Genomic DNA, 18430 nt, shown 5'->3' on the forward strand with positions numbered 1-18430 from the left:
TATCTCCATAGCTTTGCTTATGCTGTTCTGACTGTAAAGCCTTTCTTACCTTTGACTATACAATGAAATCTGACTGAAAGCCCAGATGAATGCCATCTGCTTTCAGAAGATACCTGTAGCAAAAACTGCTGGTACCTCACAAATTTCTATTCTCTCCTTCCTGAGCAAGAGATTCTCAGCTTTCGGCCTGTGGCTAGTAGTCATAGAGCAGACGATGACCAGTAAACAGCAAGCAAAGAAATAGCCTGTTTGGTGCTCTGCCTCCACACCCTGACAGCAGTGCCTCCTCACTATTCACGCATTCATTCGGAAGGGATTTATTCAGATACGACTGAGCAAGAAGGCCACACACTGCAGAAAGGCAGCAAGCACGGGGGCTGGAGTCAGAGACAGCTCAGTTTCTGTTTTGGCTTTGCCATCTGCCAGCTCTGTGACTTTGGTCAAATCTAAACCTTAACATTCCCCAGCTGCTTAACAGGAATAACAGCAGCACCTACCTTTTGGAGTTGCTATAAGCAGTAAACAAGAACATGAAATTAAGAAATTAGCACAATGCCTGGCACATGTAACTGCTTAAAAGCCTTGGTTGTGCAGCCTTAGGACAAGTCCCTAAAGGTATTTATTAATACCTTCTGGATGAATGCACGAACAGTAAGGAGGACCAGGTGAACAGACCACATCGTGTTAGACAGCCGCATCAGCAAGTGCAGAGGCCCAAGCACTACAGAAAATGTGGCCCATGATAGGAGCTGAATGAAAAGGGCAGGGTGGCGGGAGATGAGGCTGCCAACTTGTATTTACTATTGTTGTTGTTATTCTTATATTAATAATATTAGTAATATTATTGATAATGATATTTTTATTATGGGCTAAGCTCTGGAAATACAAAAGTAAGAAACAGTCCCTGCCCTAGAGAAACATTAAGTAGAATAGAGGAGATGACAAAGAAAACAGGAAATGACCATAGGAAGTGGTAAATGCTTTGACACAATAACTCTGGACATTCTCTGCAACCCAGAGGAACACTAATCTAAGTAAGGCCTAGGGTTTCAGACATGACAGAAACAGCTTCTCACACAGTTTGATGGCGACAGAGTCCTAACAGGCCAGGGGCTCATCCCTGTAATCCCAGCACTTTGGGAGGCCAAGGCGGGCAGACCACAAGGTCAGGGGATCAAGACCATCCTGGCTAACATGGTGAAACTCCATCTCTACTAAAAATACAAAAAATTAGCTGAGTATGGTGGCATACGCTTGTGGTCCCAGCTACTCGGGAGGCTAAGGCAGGAGAATCACTTGAACCCAGGTGGCAGAGGTTGCACTGAACTAAGAACGTGCCACTGTACTCCAGCCTGGGCAACAGAGCGAGACTCCGTCTCAAAAAAAAAAGTCTCACTTTCACCGTTCTCCGAGCCTCTAAGTTCATTCTTTAGGTTTGGATGGGTGAGTGTGTTTCTCACAGGATTAGGGAGAGAGACCGAGATGGAACTTCTCGTCCAGCTGAGCTAACAGGAAACAGGCAGGTGATGAGAGCCTTATGAAAACAGCACGCTGGGTTTCTGTGGCCACCTTCCCCTAAGCCAGAAATCAGGTTCTTGACTTTCATGCCAGTGCTTTAGTGACTATGTCCACACCTTTTATTGTAGGTGGCTGTGAAACTCTAAGACACTAGTAGCTCTGAACCGAATTACCTGTTACCTGAGCTTCAGTCAATCATCTGCTGTTTGGACCCTTGCCCTATCCCTGCTTTGATAAGCTCTCAGGATTTGGCTTCTGCTCAGACCTCCATTATGGAGTTCCCATTCTACCTGTGTTTCTCCTTTGGACTGGCTTAATGTTTAACACCTGGGCCTACATCTCTAAATGCCCAGGCCTGAGATAATAATCTAGTTTCACTTTCAGACTTGTACCTCTAGAATTATCCCAACCCTGAAGCTCTGCCTGGAACAATAAACAAGTCATCTTTGATACGACCTGGGACCGAAGCCCCAAAGCAAGGCCGAAGCAAAGGTCAGAAATCCAGAAGCAACATTGCAGATAAGGCTTGAAATGGAAAGGCCTCTCATGAACTTTCCAGGAAACTGAAATAAATCCTGTTGGAGCAGAAACCACTATCTGGACATGGATAGCCACCCCAGTATCTATGATTAGAGATGCAAATACCAAAGAAGTCCTGAATAGGCTGATGTGTCTAGAACAGAAAGCAGGTCTAAAGCTAAAGGAACATCTTGAAAACATGAAGAAACACATTGCCATTTTTTTTTTTTTTTTTTTTTTGAGACAGGGTCTCACTCTGTTGTCTAGGCTGGAGTGCAGTGGTGTCATCTTGGCTCACTGCAACCTCTGCCTCCTGGGTTCAAGCAATCCTTGTGCCTCAGCATCCCGAGTAGCTGGGACTACAGGCATGCACCATCATGCCCGGCTAATTAGTAGAGACAGGGTTTTGCCAGCTTGGCCAGGCTGGTCTCAAACTCCTAGCCTCAAGTGATGCACCCAGCTTGGCCTCCCAAAGTGCTGGAATTGCAGGCGTGAGCCACTGCACTCAGCCCACATCACATTTTTTAGGATAAGTTAATGACCATAAAAGTTGATATGTATGCACAAAATTTTAAGAGGAACAAGAGCATATGAGTTTTGAATACAACTCCATGGTTTTTAAAAAGCAGTATACTTACCAACATGAATATTATCTTTAAATGCCACATCATGGAGCTGAAATATTAAATGCCGGCTGAATTTCTCATCAGTGCTAGAATCCAAGTTCAAAACATCTTCAGCTGAGCAATTAACACCATATAACTCTCGAAGCGCTTTACACACATACTAAAAACACAAGTAAAATGCAAATAATTTATATTTTTTGTCTTAAAATTTTTCTATGAGCAAATAAGCATCTCTTTAAATATAATCTATGAGTTAAAAAGTCATTAATTTCTGATCAGGCACAGTGGCTCATGCCTGTAATCCCAGCACTTTGGGAGGCCAAGGCGGGCAGATTATTTGAAGTCAGAAGTTTGAGACCAGCCTAGCCAACACGGTAAAACCCAGTCTCTGCTAAAAACACAAAAATTAGCCAGGCGTGGTGGCGGGTGTCTGTAAATCCCAGCTACTCAGGAGGCTGAGGCAGGAAGATCACTTGAACCCAGGAGGCAGAGGTTGCAGTCAGCCAAGATGGTGCCACTGCACTCCAGTCTGGGTGACAGAGAGGGACTCTGTCTCCAAAAAAAAAAAAAAAAAAAAAGTCATTAATTTATTTTGTGATGGTTTTATTTACCAGAAAGTGTCTAATTCATACTGAGCCTGAATTCAGCTCTAAGAATACAGCCTCTGAGACTACATGGCACTGAGCAAGAAGGCCATGCACAGTAGAAAGGCAGCAAGCACGGGGCTGGAGTCAGAGACAGCTCAGTGTCAGTTTGGGCTTTGCCATCTGCCAGCTCTATGACTTTGGTCAAATCTAAACCTTAACATTTCCCAGCTGCTAAACCGGAATAACAATAGCAGCTACCTTTTGGAGTTGCTGTAAGGAACAAACAAGGAAATGAAATTTTTAGCACAGTGCCTGGCACATGTAACTGCTTAAAAGTTTTGGTTGTGCAGTCTTAGGACAAGTCCCTAAAGCTTCAATCTTCTCATTTGCAAAATGAAGCTACTAAGAACTACCATGCAATATTATCTTGACATGAGCAAAAATGTTTATGAACTGCCGTCACTTTGGATACCTAAAAGTTAGGCCACAAATTGTATTTTTAATAATGTTTGGGCATTCTTACAACACCACACTCCCCTCATGCTCTCTGGCTTTACTCTTCTGTAAATTCTCACTTTCTCAGAAAGGGCTTCCTTGATTTCCCTCTCTACATCAAATTCCCCCTATATACTCTTTCTCTCTTTATAGACTTACACAGCTACAATTTTAGGTTGATTTATGTGATTAGTTTGACATGTTTTATCTATATTACAGAGGCTCTTCCTCCATATTTGTTCTCTCCCTCTGTAGAAACAGAATCCCGATTTTTAGCTAGATTGGAGGCCATCCAGAACAAAGACTACATTTCCCAGGCTCCTCTACAGCAGGGTGTGGCCACTAAGTCGGCCAATGGGATGTGAGAAGGAAAGTATGCCATTTCTAAGTGATCCTCTAACAGGCAAAGGGCATGCCCTCCCCTTCTCCATTTGTACTGTCTAGAATGCAGACACAGTGGTATGAGCCATCCTGGACAATGGAAGAAGGGCAACATCTTAGGGACAGCAAAGCAACAAGCCTAGTCCCTAACAGTACAGAGCCACATTAGATATTACTTGGGGGAGAAACAGGTTTCTGTCTTGTTTAAGCCACTTTAATTTTGGGTCTTTATTATGGCAGCTAAATCTATCCTAATTTATTATCCTCCATTAGACTACAAAGTGTATGCCATCAGAAATTATGTCTCTTTGACTTACCACTTGATAATCCTAGTGCCTAGGCACAGTGCCTGACACTTAGTAGAGACTAAAAACTGATGAATGAAGTTGACTTCTGTACTTTCGGAGCCACAGAGAATAAATTCAGTGACACTTTAGGTAGGACAAGTAATCATACACTCCTAAATTCTCTTTCCCAAGATTAACTTTAATTAAAACTTTAAGTTACTTAAATAATTAAATTATAAAATCCAGGAGTTAAACTTATATGATTGGATAATGTTGCCCTGAAACGTGGTCCTAATAAAATACATTAGCACCAGAATTCATTCTAACTGGGGAGAAGTGGCTTATTGAAATGTGCCAGTTTAGCTACTGAACCAAAGGGTATTTTACATTATCACTAATTATTATTAACCATCTGCTAAATTAACATAATAGCTAACCTAATTATGCCTCCTCACAGTAAGACTCAAAGGAAAAAGTACTTACTGGATTATAAAATTATTGCATACAAAGTAACCAATAAATGAAATTAATTTCAATGCAATCATTATAAAAAGCATTATATTAAGTAATCCAATGAGAACAGTTCTATCAACATGGTAAACATGTTAAATAAAACTGCTGTATAATTTTGAACTTAGATTTATACAGTTTCTTCCAACAGTTTTGCTGATGCAAAAGATTAGCTACTCAAGACTCATTTGGAAAAAGTGGTATAAAGAATAAGGAGAAAAAAATTCTAAACATCTACATAGTCTTTGCCATACCAGTGTTTATTAATAGTGTTACAAATGAAATTTCCTCCAGTGTTCATTAGAAATATTTCTAGTTTCTAATGCAATGTGGTACTTCTTTGTTAATATGTAATGTTAAGTGGCAGTGAAAATATCTGAATCGAGGTTCCTTGTAGCCCACGGAGAAACTACACAAGAAATCTTACTTTAGACTTTAGAAGAAAGTCAATATTTATGAATTATTAAAAACATAATTAGGCCAGGCACCATGGCTCACGCCTATAATCCCAGCACTTGGGAGGACGAGATGGGTGTATCACTTGAGGCCAGGAGTTCAAGACCAGCCTGGTCAACATGGCAAAACCCTGTCTCTACTAAAAATACAAAAATTAGCCAGGTATGGTGGCACACACCTGTAATTCCAGCTACCCGGGAGGCTGAGGCAGGAGAATTGCTTGAACCTGGGAGGCAGAGATTGCAGTGAGCTGAGATTATACCACTGCACCCCAGCCTGGGTGACAGAGAGAGACTCTGTCTCAAAAAAATAATAATAATGATAATAATGATTAGGTTAAAAATTAAACAGAATTTACCAGCTGTAATGAAATAAGCATCTAAATTTATTTTTAAGGGTTCAATGGCTATTTTAAGAAAAACATAATTTGGGGGTTTTTTGGGGGGAGGTGGGGGAATTTATATATATTTATTCTGCTTCAAAGCCAGGATAAAGCTAATATTCTGTATATTTTTTAAATAGCATTCACATACATTTTCAAAAAGATTTAAAATCAAGCATGTAGAGGTCCAACAGAGAATACTAGCAGATACTCTTTATCAAAAACATTTTAATTTGGATATATTTTAAAAGTTATAAAATGGGTAATCTATAACATTATTATTCAGTTAACATTTAAAAGAAAAACAGCTAGTCAATAAGTGTCAGCACCTACACTTAGGCTGAAGAATAGTCAGTACAATTTTAACACAACTTCCTGTGATACAATCTGAAAATTTTTTTGAAATAATCCTAATAGAACTTAGCTGCACAGGTCCATGCTATTCCTTTTATTAGTAACTTCCTGGTTGACACAGCTAAATCAAAAATAAAGAGCTACAATATTTTTCTCTTAGTTAAAAACAGTGATAACTATATTTATAGACAAGGTTTTACCAATACTGGTTGTAGGGCCTTGAATAGGAATTCGTTTCGTCTGGGCCTTAATTTCCTCATTTCGAAAAGGACAAGATAAGATGATTTCCAAAATTCCGACAAGCTCCAAAAATCTGATACTGTTTGTAGTCAGTGTTCTTGAGGTTCATCTCAGTACCCAATTTTTACAGTAAAAATTATTTTGCCTGGCTTTTACCAAAGTCAGCTATTTGTAATGGAATTCAGAGAATTAATATATAATTTTAATATATAGAAAACTTCCAAACTGACATCTTTTTCAAAGCATTTTTTTTTACCAGACAGTAAAATCGCAAACTATATGAACATAAATTGAACCTTCCTTCCTTTTCACAGTTTACTCATAGAAGTAATATTAAAAAATCAAAGTCAAAAGGAACAGTAGCAAGAAAAAGAAGAGATACAGAACTTACATATTATGTAGGTTGAATTCACTGAATGAATAAGCCAATGAAGAGCTGAATAGATAGAAATAAGGAAAACTTGAGTCGGCCATTTACCTCGATGAGTAATGCAACCATCTTTTTCCCATCAGCTCCTGGGTTGGCAGGTTTGTTAAATTCCAAATCAAAATAAAGCTTGCACACAGCATTTTCAGGAATAACTTCATAGCAGTGTAAGAGATTTTTTCTAAATTGAATAATTCAAGATTGTTAAATTGATATCTTATACCTTTATTGATTGATTGACTGAGACTGAGTCAGCTCTGTTGCCCAGGCTGGAGTGCAGTGGTGTTATCTCAGCTCACTGCAACCTCCTCCTCCTGGGTTCAAGCGATTCTCCTACCTCAGGCTCCCGAGTAGCTGGGACTACAGGCACGTGCCACCACACTTGATTAATTTTTGCATTTTTAGTAGAAACAGGGTTTACGCCAAGTTGGCCAGACTGATCTTGAACTCCTGGCTTCAGGTGATCCACCTGCCTCAGCCTCCCAAAGTGCTGGGATTACAGGTGTAAGCCACTATGCCCAGCCTCTATCTTATTCCTTTTAAATCGTGGCAGTTTATCTTACATTGCAAATACTGTGTTAACTGTGCTTTCACTACATACAAGTATGAAATAAGAACATGATAAAGTGAACTGTTCACCATAGGTTTATGGCTCATCGTATCAAGGGTTTCCATCAAGCAAAATGCAACAATTATATCCTGTAACATTATTTAACTGGAAAATACAGTCAATCTTACAGTGCTATTTATTTACAGATGAGTTTGATATTGTGTAATACCTCTATATTTGTTTTTAGTGTCACCATGAAACAAATTTTCTTTGAAAAAAAAATGTTCTTTTCAGGATGCCATATTCTTCAGATTCCATTAATTTTCCATGAGAATTTTTAAATTCTGTATTTTCATTGGAAGATAATATTTTAAAAATTGGTTAAAAAATTCTGAATCACCTGACTTTGATAAGCTCTCAAGGCTGTTTGCAGTTACATTCTTTCTGGCATTAAGAGGAATGATTTTGACATGGGTTAAATAGGGAGAGATGCTGACTTAATTTGCAAATGATAATTTGGACTAAAGTTCAGATGGCACCCTATACAAATTAAGGACTTGTAGTAATTTGAAGAGGGAAAAGTTATGTGAAAATTGTATCATCAGGTGGCACAGGTAGTGGAGGAACTCAACACACACATACACATACACCCATACACATCCTGGAGCAGTCAGTACCATATTTACATTGCAAGATGAGACAGTTTCAGCAAAACATCTGTCACGTTATCCTAATGATTTTCATTCAACTCTAACTGGTGTTGCATGTATATAAACATAAATAAATCCAGTTTCATATTTGAAGCTACTTAGCAACTTTCGAATAAAAGTATTCTAAATCAATATAGGGCATACATAACAATTTACTCTCCTTTTCCATACATTACACAAGTCTGAGAAATAACTTGAATACGGCTGGGCACGGTGGCTCACACCTGTAATCCCAGCACTTTGGGAGGCTGAGGCGGGCAGATCATCTGAGGTCAGGAGTTCGAGACAGCCTGACCAATATAAAGAAACCCCGTCTCTACTAAAAATACAAAAATTAGCCAGGCATGGTGGCAGGCACCTGTAATCCCAGCTACTTGGGAGGCTGAGACAGGAGAATCACTCGAACTCAGGAGGCAGGTGTTGCAGTGAGCCGAGATCATGCCATTGCACTCCAGCCTGGGCAACAAGAGTGAAACTCCATCTCAAAAATATTTAAAAAATAAAAAAAAAGAAAGAAAAAAAGAGAAATACTTGAGTAGATCACTCAGTTAAAATAAAGCTAATAAGCCAGGTGCAGCGGCTCACACCTGTAATCCCAACACTTTGGGAGGCCGAGGTGGGTGGATTACCTGAGGTCAGGAGTTAGAGACCAGCCTGGTCGACATGGTGAAACCCTATCTCTAAAAACATAAAAATGAGCCGGACATGGTGGCAGACACCTGTAATCCCAGCAACTCGGGAGGCAGAGGCTGCAGTGAGCCAAATCATGGCACTGCACTGCAGTCTGGGCAACAAGAGTGAAATTCTGTCTTAAAAAAATAAAAAAGCTAATAACAATTTAAAATAGTAATAATAAAGTCAAGATAAAGCAGATATTTCTTTATTACTAGGTAAATAACATAAATATTCCTTTGTGATTAATAGTATAATTTAATACCTGTTTGCAAAAGAGAGATTTCAAAACTCCCTTTGAGTACACACATATATTCGTGTACATGCATGACTATGTACGTGCATGACTATTTTCTCCCAGCACCTGGTGAGATACTCAAGCATTGCTATGACAAGAAAACTCCAGATTTCAATTCTGAGAGTAAAGGAGCAACTAATAGTGTGGTCACAAACTGTGGAGGCCAATTCAGCCTGAACTAATTTCACCAAAATTCCTAGGCAAAGGAAATGGAACTCTAGCTTAATGTGTGGTTCTGCTGCATGCCACCTACCTGGATTTATAGTAAAACCAAAATTCAGCATAGGTTGTCACAAGGTAAATACGTTGTCCATCTCCTACTTTGTATTCCAAAGCAAATACGTGAACGTCCTAAATAAAATCAAAAAAGATTAGAAAAATTCACAAAATGCAAACCTAAATTCAACTGTAGCTATTGAATGTTCATAAAGAATTTTTCATTCAAGTTTTCAGAAACTGTAATTTGAACATTTGTATTATTAAATACAAGACAAATAGTCACTAGGTTTATGCCATTCAAAATCTAATTATACCTATTTTTTAATCATTCATATAAAAGGTGAAAACAATTAGAATATGCAGACCGAAGAGAAAAAAGAGAGAGAAACCACTCTTAAAAATATTACTCATTTGATTTCCTATGATAGTTTTATGAAATTAAACTTATCTTTTAATGATTTGGGCTAAAATTAATTAGTAAATTCCCTAGTACATATAAAAATGTATGTAGGAGACTTTTTTTTTTTGTTTTTTTGAAACAAGAGTCTTACTCTGTCGCCCAGGCTGGAGTGCAGTGGCACAATCTTGACTCACTGCAACCTCTGCCTTCCAGGTTCAAGCAATTCTTCTGCCTCAGCCTCCCAAGGAGCTGGGATTACAGGCGCCCACCACCATGCCTGATTAATTTTTTGTATTTTTAGTAGAGACAAGGTTTCACCATGCTGGCCAGGCTGGCCTCGAACTCCTGACCTCAAAGTGATCTGCCTGCCTCAGCCTCCTAAAGTGCTAGGATTATGGGCGTGAGCCATCACACCCAGCCGAAACCATTTTTTTAAAGGTTAATTACTGTGATAGTGGTTTAAATATAATTGTCCATGCCTCCTGCCATAAAGTTTCTTCTAATAGAGCAATACATCCACAAGTTCTTTTGTTTCCTCTTAGCTAAAGGTAGCTGGTGAGCACATTTTTCTTTTCATGAGTGAAAAAATCACAGGACTCAGTTACTTAACCCTAACAAAAATCTTTTTGAAATAAATTTTACAGACTGGTGATTAGCAAGTCCAACAAGCATACCCCTATCTATATCTTTTTAAAATTCAAGTTCAGATGAATCTGTCAGTATTTTAATTGCTGCTGCTTGAATTAGGTTTACCCAAAATGACTAAGAAAGGTATTTCTTAAACCATTCTCATGAGATTTGAGTAAGCATATCCTGACTAGAGAAAAGAGGTCCTTCTAAAACTTCCAGCACTTGGAGCTTTTAGACAGCAACAGTGATCAGACTCACAGTACATTTCTGCTATCATATATGCATCTTATCTTTTCTTTCACATTTCTTTATATTCCCCACAGTGCCCAAGAAAAAAAGAATGTGAAATACACATCTGTTGCTTGATTTAGTGATTTTTGTTTTTGAGCACCATGTTCTTTGAAAGGCTGACACTCCTTTCTCCCACTTGCTTAATGTGTTGAAAAAAACATGGTTCCCCGCCCTCTAAGCATAAAGCTTCATTTAAATGTCATTACAATTTTTAAAATCTAATGGGCACTGGACGTGTCATTCTTTTTCATTACTAATATAAATTAAATGGTAAATGATTCACAGGGATATTTTTCCTAAATCACATGCCATTAAGATTCCCATTAAATTCTCTTGGTAGAATACATGGCCTGAAATGAAGACAAATAATAGATTTAAAAAAAAAAAAAAAAATTATAATGAAGAAGAAGAAGAAACAAGAGAAGGAAGTGGAAGAGGAGGACAAAGAAGAGGAGGAGGAGGAAATTACTTCTTTACAGCTTTTAACAAAATTAAAAGCTTGAGCTTGTCGATGAAATAGTCTCCAAATGGAGGGTGGTTCCTCTGGCTTGGACAGTCTTGGTCTATACACTGAGGACAATGGTTTCCTCTCATAATGAGATGCTCGTTCTTCAATTTGCTTCAGTTTTTCTTCCCATTTTCTGTTCATTGGTTCAGAAGTACGGAGAGAATAAATCCTATCCCATGTAATATTTCTATCAATTACTACTAAAACAAACAACAAACAAAAAGGCCATTAATTTCTTTATTTAGAATATATTTTGTTTGATAAAGTTTCAAAACTCACTTCCTGACACTTATTTCCTTGTTTATTCTTGGCATGAAGTTTTACCACAGAACGAGAGCAAGGATGGTTATCAGAAATTCTTAGATCCTGGTTCTTCCTCTAACGGTATTATGACCTTGGACAGGTTAATGAAGCTCCCTGAATCTTATTTAATCAACTGAAAAATAGGAATCAATATTATCTTGAGTACTTTATATACTTACCTTGAAGATAGAAAGGTCATAAGACATAAGCAAATGATCTCTAAATTACAAAGCCTCATGTAAATATATGTGTTTTTTGTATCATTATGGTTTTTACTATACCCATTTTATTGTATCACATGCTATGACCTTGTCCACCATTCTTGTGCTATTATTTCTCGGGGTAGAATTCATTTCTAGATACCAACGTACAGCTCTTCGTTCCCTTTTCCTCTGTTTCTGTCCATGTCTTCCTCTTCTCTCTCAACACAACTTTTAGTTGGGAATATGAACGAGAATTACAATATTGGCTAGTTTTGGATGTCTATAGTAATGGATGATTTTTCTTTCTATATAATACTTCCATGTCAACCATACCAGAGTAAGGGTGCCAGGCAATAATTTTCCAATTTGGGATTATAATTCATTTACAAAAGAAAAAGAATAGGTTTTTAGAAGAAGAGTGGGAAAACTTTCACTCTAGATTAAAAACAGCCAAATCAGCCACAAACTCCTTGCCACAAACTCCTTGCACCTAAACTCACTCTCATAGTGACCCTGGCTTGGACATATGACTTGTTTTGGGCCAACATCACATTGACAAAAGTGAAGCAAGCAGAGGTTTAATGAGTGCCTTTGCAGCAGACTTGGTTATCCTAAAATCCTGCCCTGAGATTGCCATGCCATAACTCTAGCCTCATAGAGGATGAAAGTCCACATGGAAAAGAACCAAGGAATTGCAGCCAACAGCCAGCATAAGCAGTCAGATACATGAGTTGGGCCATTCCAGACATCCAGCCATCATCTGAATTCAATGCATTAGTAAGCCTGAGTCCCACAGAGACCTACCAAACTGCCCAGCCAACCCACAGAGCTATAAGAAAAAATAAATTTGGTTGTTTCGTCTTTTTTAAGCCAGTAAGTTTGGGGCTGGCTTTGACATAGAAACAGGTAATTAATAGAGTTCCTCTCTTCATTAATATCATCTTTGCCATAATTTACCTATGTGGAAAATAGATATATTAGGGCTTAAGTGAAATAATATGTACTAAATCATTTAACAGAATACGTTTGTGCTTATTGAGTTGATAAACATCGTCTTGAATTTTAGCAGAAAACTTTGCAGCAACACAAACTCATTGGCAAACGAGTATTTCCTGGAAGGAAAACCAGAATCTCCCTAAAAGATTAAGAGAGGGGGCCAGGCGCGGTGGCTCACGCCTGTAATCCCAGCACTTTGGGGGACTGAGCCGGGTGGATCATCAGGTCAGGAGTTCGAGACCAGCCTCGCCAAGATGGTGAAACTCCATCTCTACTAAAAATACAAAAATCAGCTGGGCGTGGTGGTAGGCACCTGTAATTCCAGCTACTTGGGAGGCTGAGGCAAGAGAATAGTTTGAGCTGGGAGCGGAGGTGCCAGTGAGCCAAGATCGCACCACTGCACTCCAGCCTGGGTGACAGGGCAAGAATCCATCTCAAAAAAAAAAAGATTAAGAGAGGGTAGGCCGGGCACGGTGGTTCATGCCTGTAATCCCAGCACTTTGGGAGGCAGAGGCGGGCGGATTACCTGAGGTCAGGAGTTTGAGACCAGCCTGACCAATATGGTGAAACCCCGTCTCTACTAAAAATACAAAAATTAGCCAGGCGTGGTGGCGGGCTCCTGTAGTCCCAAATACTTGGGAGGCTGAAACAGGAAAATTGCTTGAACCCAGGAGGCAGAGATTGCAGTGAGCTGAAATTATGACACCGCACTCTAGCCTGGGCAACAGAGCAAGACTCCATCTCAAAAGAAAAGAAAAGAAAAAAAAAGGGCGGGGGTAGAGCATCATGACCTTGTTAGAAAAAAAAAAAAAAAAAAAAAACGCATATTATCCACAGATTTCAAATCTGACATCAATCATAACAGACCTAAGAAAGATTATTCTCTCAGAGTTCTACCTAATTCACATAAAAATTATAAACTAGGAAACAGAAATATAATTCTAAAGGTACTAACATAAATTTCATAACAGGTATGCTTAGGAAAAATATCAATTCAACTGGATTGAGGAGATAAAGCAATTTTTTAAAAAACTGCTTTGGCCGGGCACGGTGGCTCACGCCTGTAATCCCAGCACTTTGGGAGGCCAAGACAGGCAGATCACAAGGTCAAGAGATCGAGACCATCCTGGCTAACACGTAAAACCCTGTCTCTAATAAAAATACAAAAAAAATTAGCCGGGCATGGTGGCGGATGCCTGTAGTCCCAGCTACTCAGGAAGCTGAGGCAGGAGAATGGCGTGAACCCGGGAGGCGGAGCTTGCAGTGAGCTGAGATAGTGCCACTGCACTCCAGCCTGGGCAACAGAGCGAGACTCTGTCTCAAACAAAACAAAACAAAAAAAAAAAAACCGCTTTAACTTGTCAATACAAAGTGATATTGCTCCTTATTGCTAGATTCTGAGTATTGAGTTACTTTGATCTGCTTCACATACAGCTAAAAATCTGCTACCCTTAGATAAACCTAATTGAGAAACTGACTTTCTATAATGAAATTTAACTTTTAACAAAGTCCACTGATTATTAGTGAAGAAAATAAATAGAGAATGTAATCACATCTGAATTTAGCTAGTATCTAACCGATCACTGACTACAAATGACTATGTGATGTTCGTACTTAGTGACACTGAAATTTTATCATGAAAAATTGTTTGATTTTGTAAAAATCTTGGTGGGACTGTTGCAGGATGAGCGGCAGACAAAAACTCCTCAGACACCGAGTTAAAGAAGGAAGGGGTTTATTCGGCCGGGGACATCGGCAAGACTCCTGTCTTAAGAGCCGAGCTCCCCAGGTGAGCAATTCCTGTCCCTTTTAAGGGCTCACAACTCTAAGGGGGTGCGTGTGAGAGGGTCATGACTGAGCAAGCAGGGGGTACATGACTGGGGGCTGCATGCACCAGTAATTAGATCGGAACAAAACAAGATAGGGATTTTCACAGTGCTTTTCTATGCAATGTCTGTAATCTGTAGAAAACAGAACCAATTAGGTCAGGGGTCGGTCTTTAACTACCAGGCCCAGGGCATGGCGCCGGGCTGTCTGCCTGTGGATTTCATTTCTGCCTTTTAGTTTTTACTTCTTCTTTCTTAGGAGGCAGAAATTGGGCATAAGGCAATATGAGGGGTGGTCTCCTCCCTTAGGACCATGGGAGTATGCCATACATGAACATCATGAAGTCACAATGAAAAAACAGCTTAAGACTCACTGAACTGGGGAAACGATGAGCGTCAACAGAAGAAGAAAGAGAAGTTCAGTACATACCATGCCCCCTTCATGTCTGCACAGTCTGAAAATTTTAACAGCTGGGGTGAGATCAGAAGACAATTGGGGCTCGGTCTAGTCCCAGCAGGAGGGTTGAATTACAAAAAGCCAAGGAAATGGAGAACAGGAAGGCATCTGGCATTCTGGTTTGGGACTATCACATTCCTCATCCCTCCCCTCTGGGGGAATATGTCACCATATTAGAAATGCTTTTAATTCCCGGTGGTGAAAGAGTGTTGTCTTTCTTTTACATAATTTTGTATCAAAGCTCCTTTCCACTCCGGGACTGTAACTGTTTTTGGTAATAGTTTCCAAGTTCCAAAGGAAAACATTTATTGTATTTTAAAAGATTGGGCTCTGCCAGGGCGGGTGCGGTGGCTCACGCCTGTAATCCCAGCACTTTGGGAGGTCCAGGCGGGAGGATCACAAGGTCAGGAATTCGAGACCAGCCTGGCCAACATGGTGAAACCCCATCTCTACTAAAAAAAAAATAATAAAATAAAATTAAAGATTGGGCTCAGAGAGTTTCTATTATTTACTTCTTAGCATTGCACAGAATGTTTGTTTAACCATGTTTGATTATTTAAGCGTGGTTGATACCGATCTTTCAACCGAAGGTGGTTGAGCTAGAAAAAAGGCTATGTTAGTCCTTTTCAAGTAACTACAGTGGGAGAAGAGGCAGCGGGGATGGAAGGGGTGAGATGACGCTGACCTAAATAGCCCCAGCTTTCCCGTGTTTATGCCCAGACTTGCCCAGCTGTGACACTTGATGGCATGGGTCCCAGGAGCAGCTGAAGGAGGGGGCACATGCTTCATATTTACTGGTTTCTGGGGGGACCTGAAGCCAGCCTGGTCATGGTTCTTCCTAGCCTAGTTCTCTCAGTTGCCTTCTTTATCTTTATTCCTCCCTCCTTCCCTCCCTCCCTCCCTCCCTCCCTTCCTTTCCGTCTTTCCTTCCTTCCTTCCTCCCTCCCTTTTTTCTTTTCTTTTCTTTTTCTCTCATCACTGGTCAATTCCTATTCCCCAACTCCAACTTCTCCCTCTACCCTGAGATTAGATTCATCAGTATTTTGTGTTGTCTGCCAATACTCTAGTTCTACGATTTGGTAATATCCTGGTATTTGACAGTATTTTCTTAATATAATCCCTTTTCTAGCCTCTTGGAATGCATTTGTACTATTTCTCCCACTGTTAAAGTATTTATTATAAAGTATGTGATCAAAAAGCATTTACAAAAATATTATTACATAAGTTCACTTTCTGGATGAATAACACCTTAAGAAATTAAGTATAAGTGACTGGATTTTCTTTTTTTCTCCTGCTTCAGTCACTTTGCCTTTCTACGCTTCAGCAAAAGTAACTCATATTTAAATTTCCCCAAATCCTCTTGTAAGGAGTAAGAAAACACACAGTGATATGTTGTGCTTTTTTTTTTCCCAGTTCCTCCTTTCTATCCTCCCCACAGGATCTCCCATCCAAACAGCGTAACTCTGCCAGGCAGACCAATCACCCTTAAAACCATTTTCATCACTTTTCACAGGGATAATGATTCATAGCAACATTCAGCTCACACAGGTAAACCAACGTCATGGGAAGTCTAAACTCCCCTCCAGAATCTGGCCCTAAATCATTTACCTATTTCATTTCTTACTCTTCCACCATCTCACCAAATGAATTGATAATGACCTCTCCTTTGTCCTGAGCCACTCCAGAAACCTCCCCCAACCCGGCACACATTTCTCTTACCTGGAATGCCCCACGTTGCCCTTCCCGAATTCTTCCCCTTCCAGGCCCAGATCAAGTTCTGTCACCTCTGGGATACCCCTGTAAAGAGAAATTACTGGCTTCAGTCAGAAGCCACTGCCTCCAGCCTACTGTTTTGCTATAATCAAAATGTTTGGCTGGGGGCGGTGGCTCACGCCTGTAATCCCAGCACTTTGGGAGGCTGAGGTGGGTGGATCACCTGAGGTCAGGAGTTCAAGACCAGCCTGGCCAACATGGTGAAACCCCATCTGTACTAAAAATACAAAAATTAGCTGGGCCTAGTGGTAGGCACCTGTAATCCCCAGCTACTTGGGAGGCTGAGGCAGGAGAATCATGTGAACCTGGGAGGCAAAGGTTGTAGTGAGCCAAGACTGCACCACTGCACTCCAGCCTGGGCAACAAGGGTGAAACTCTGTCTCAAAAACAAAAGTTCGTAGACTAAGTAAATTAGTATGATTTACAGGAATCCAGAAAACTGCTGCTGATGCTTGCTCATTTTGGCAAGAAAGTTTAGCACAGGAAGGGGTTTGGGTATCACAATGGGATAAGGACTAGTTCAACCACACTAGTCCCCTCTTCGCAAATTACTGCTCTGCAGAGCCGCTGTTCGGGGTCGGGAGTGGGTCCTATTTCTCAGTTTTATTGAGGCAGAAAAAGACTGTCAAACATTGTGTTCACTCAATTCGGGAGGGATAAAGAAAGGCCTAAGTCGTATTTGTGGGATCTGAGTTTAACTCCTGTGACTCTTTTTTCAGCAACAGCAAACTACTTAACACTTTTTTTTTTTTGAGATGGAGTGTTGCTCCGTCACCCAGGCTACAGTGCAGTGGCACAATCTTGACTCACTGCAACCTCTGCCTCCCGGGTTCAAGCAATTCTCCTGCCTCAGCCTCCCAAGTAACTGGGATTACAGGCACCCACCACTGCACCCGGCTAATTTTTTTATTTTCTTTTATTTTTACTTTTTGTATTTTTAGTAGAGACGGGGTTTTACCATCTTGGCCAGGCTGGTCTCAAACTCCTGACCTCCTGATCCACCTGCCTCGGCTTCCCAAAGTCCTGGGATTACAGGCATGAGCCACCGCGCCTGGCCTTAAACTCTTTAAATTGTAATTCCTACCCCGAGGGATTGTTGAAAGGATGAAACAAACAAATGTGTTATGAAAATGTAAAAGCATGCAATAAACTCTCAGCAAGTTGTAACGATACATAAAACTAAGTATATTTCTGTGCAGAATATAGTCCCTATAGTCGAATAGGCGCAAGCGTTAGAAATAGGCTCTGCCATGGGGTCCCTGATCTGACTTCTGAATGTCAAGAACCTTTTGAAATCTGATGCAGAATGTCGTGCTCACGTGTTGGAGAATTCTTCTGCGGAAAACGATTCAGTTTGCTTCAGGGTCTAAAATGAGTTCATGACCCAAAATAGGAAGGGGATCAGTATGGCAGTGTATAGCACACCCTTCACGTAACTATTAATAACTCCATCTTAGGAAAAGACCCCATTTTATATTTCATAGGGCATTTGCCAACAAGGATACTATACTTTAATAAACAAGTAAAAAACTAGTCCGCATCCACTCAGGTAAGGACACAAACAAGCGCCCTCTTCCACTGTCAGTTCTCACCCAGGACTCTGCCTTCGGCAGCTCCAAACAGTCTTAATTGACGCTGTCTTTGCAGAAGGACCTCTCGGGCCCAAACCAGGCTTCTTTTTCTCCTCTTCACTCCCTCTGGATTGGTTGTTCATCTCTTTGTCCTATCTCTTTTTTTCCTCGTGATGTTAAAGGCTACTTTGTTTGCTGTGGGATGCTTAACCTGTAACGTTTATATATGGATTAAGTACAC

At 40.2% G+C, this 18430-nt stretch overlaps 1 protein-coding gene across 9 annotated transcripts in view; it reads right to left on the minus strand.

Moving 5' to 3' along the window:
- The window catches only part of PRIMPOL (primase and DNA directed polymerase), a 42006-nt gene that overhangs the window by 23174 nt on the left and 402 nt on the right, over positions 1 to 18430 (minus strand). For 5 of the 9 annotated variants that reach the window (XM_050791694.1, XM_050791697.1, XM_050791700.1 and 2 more), the window contains exons 2-6: positions 16565 to 16642; positions 11022 to 11260; positions 9266 to 9363; positions 6834 to 6963; positions 2676 to 2823 (exon numbers count right to left, since the gene is read on the minus strand). In XM_050791694.1, coding sequence (XP_050647651.1) covers positions 2676 to 2823; positions 6834 to 6963; positions 9266 to 9363; positions 11022 to 11201 — 556 coding nt within the window. In that variant the 5' untranslated portion in view covers positions 11202 to 11260; positions 16565 to 16642. The remainder of the gene's footprint in view (positions 1 to 2675; positions 2824 to 6833; positions 6964 to 9265; positions 9364 to 11021; positions 11261 to 16564; positions 16643 to 18430) is intronic. The other 4 variants (XM_050791695.1, XM_050791698.1, XM_050791702.1 and 1 more) reach the window with 3 other exon arrangements.

This window comes from Macaca thibetana, chromosome 5 (genome assembly GCF_024542745.1).
Source record: "Macaca thibetana thibetana isolate TM-01 chromosome 5, ASM2454274v1, whole genome shotgun sequence".
In the NCBI taxonomy this organism is placed as follows: Eukaryota; Metazoa; Chordata; class Mammalia; order Primates; family Cercopithecidae; genus Macaca; species Macaca thibetana.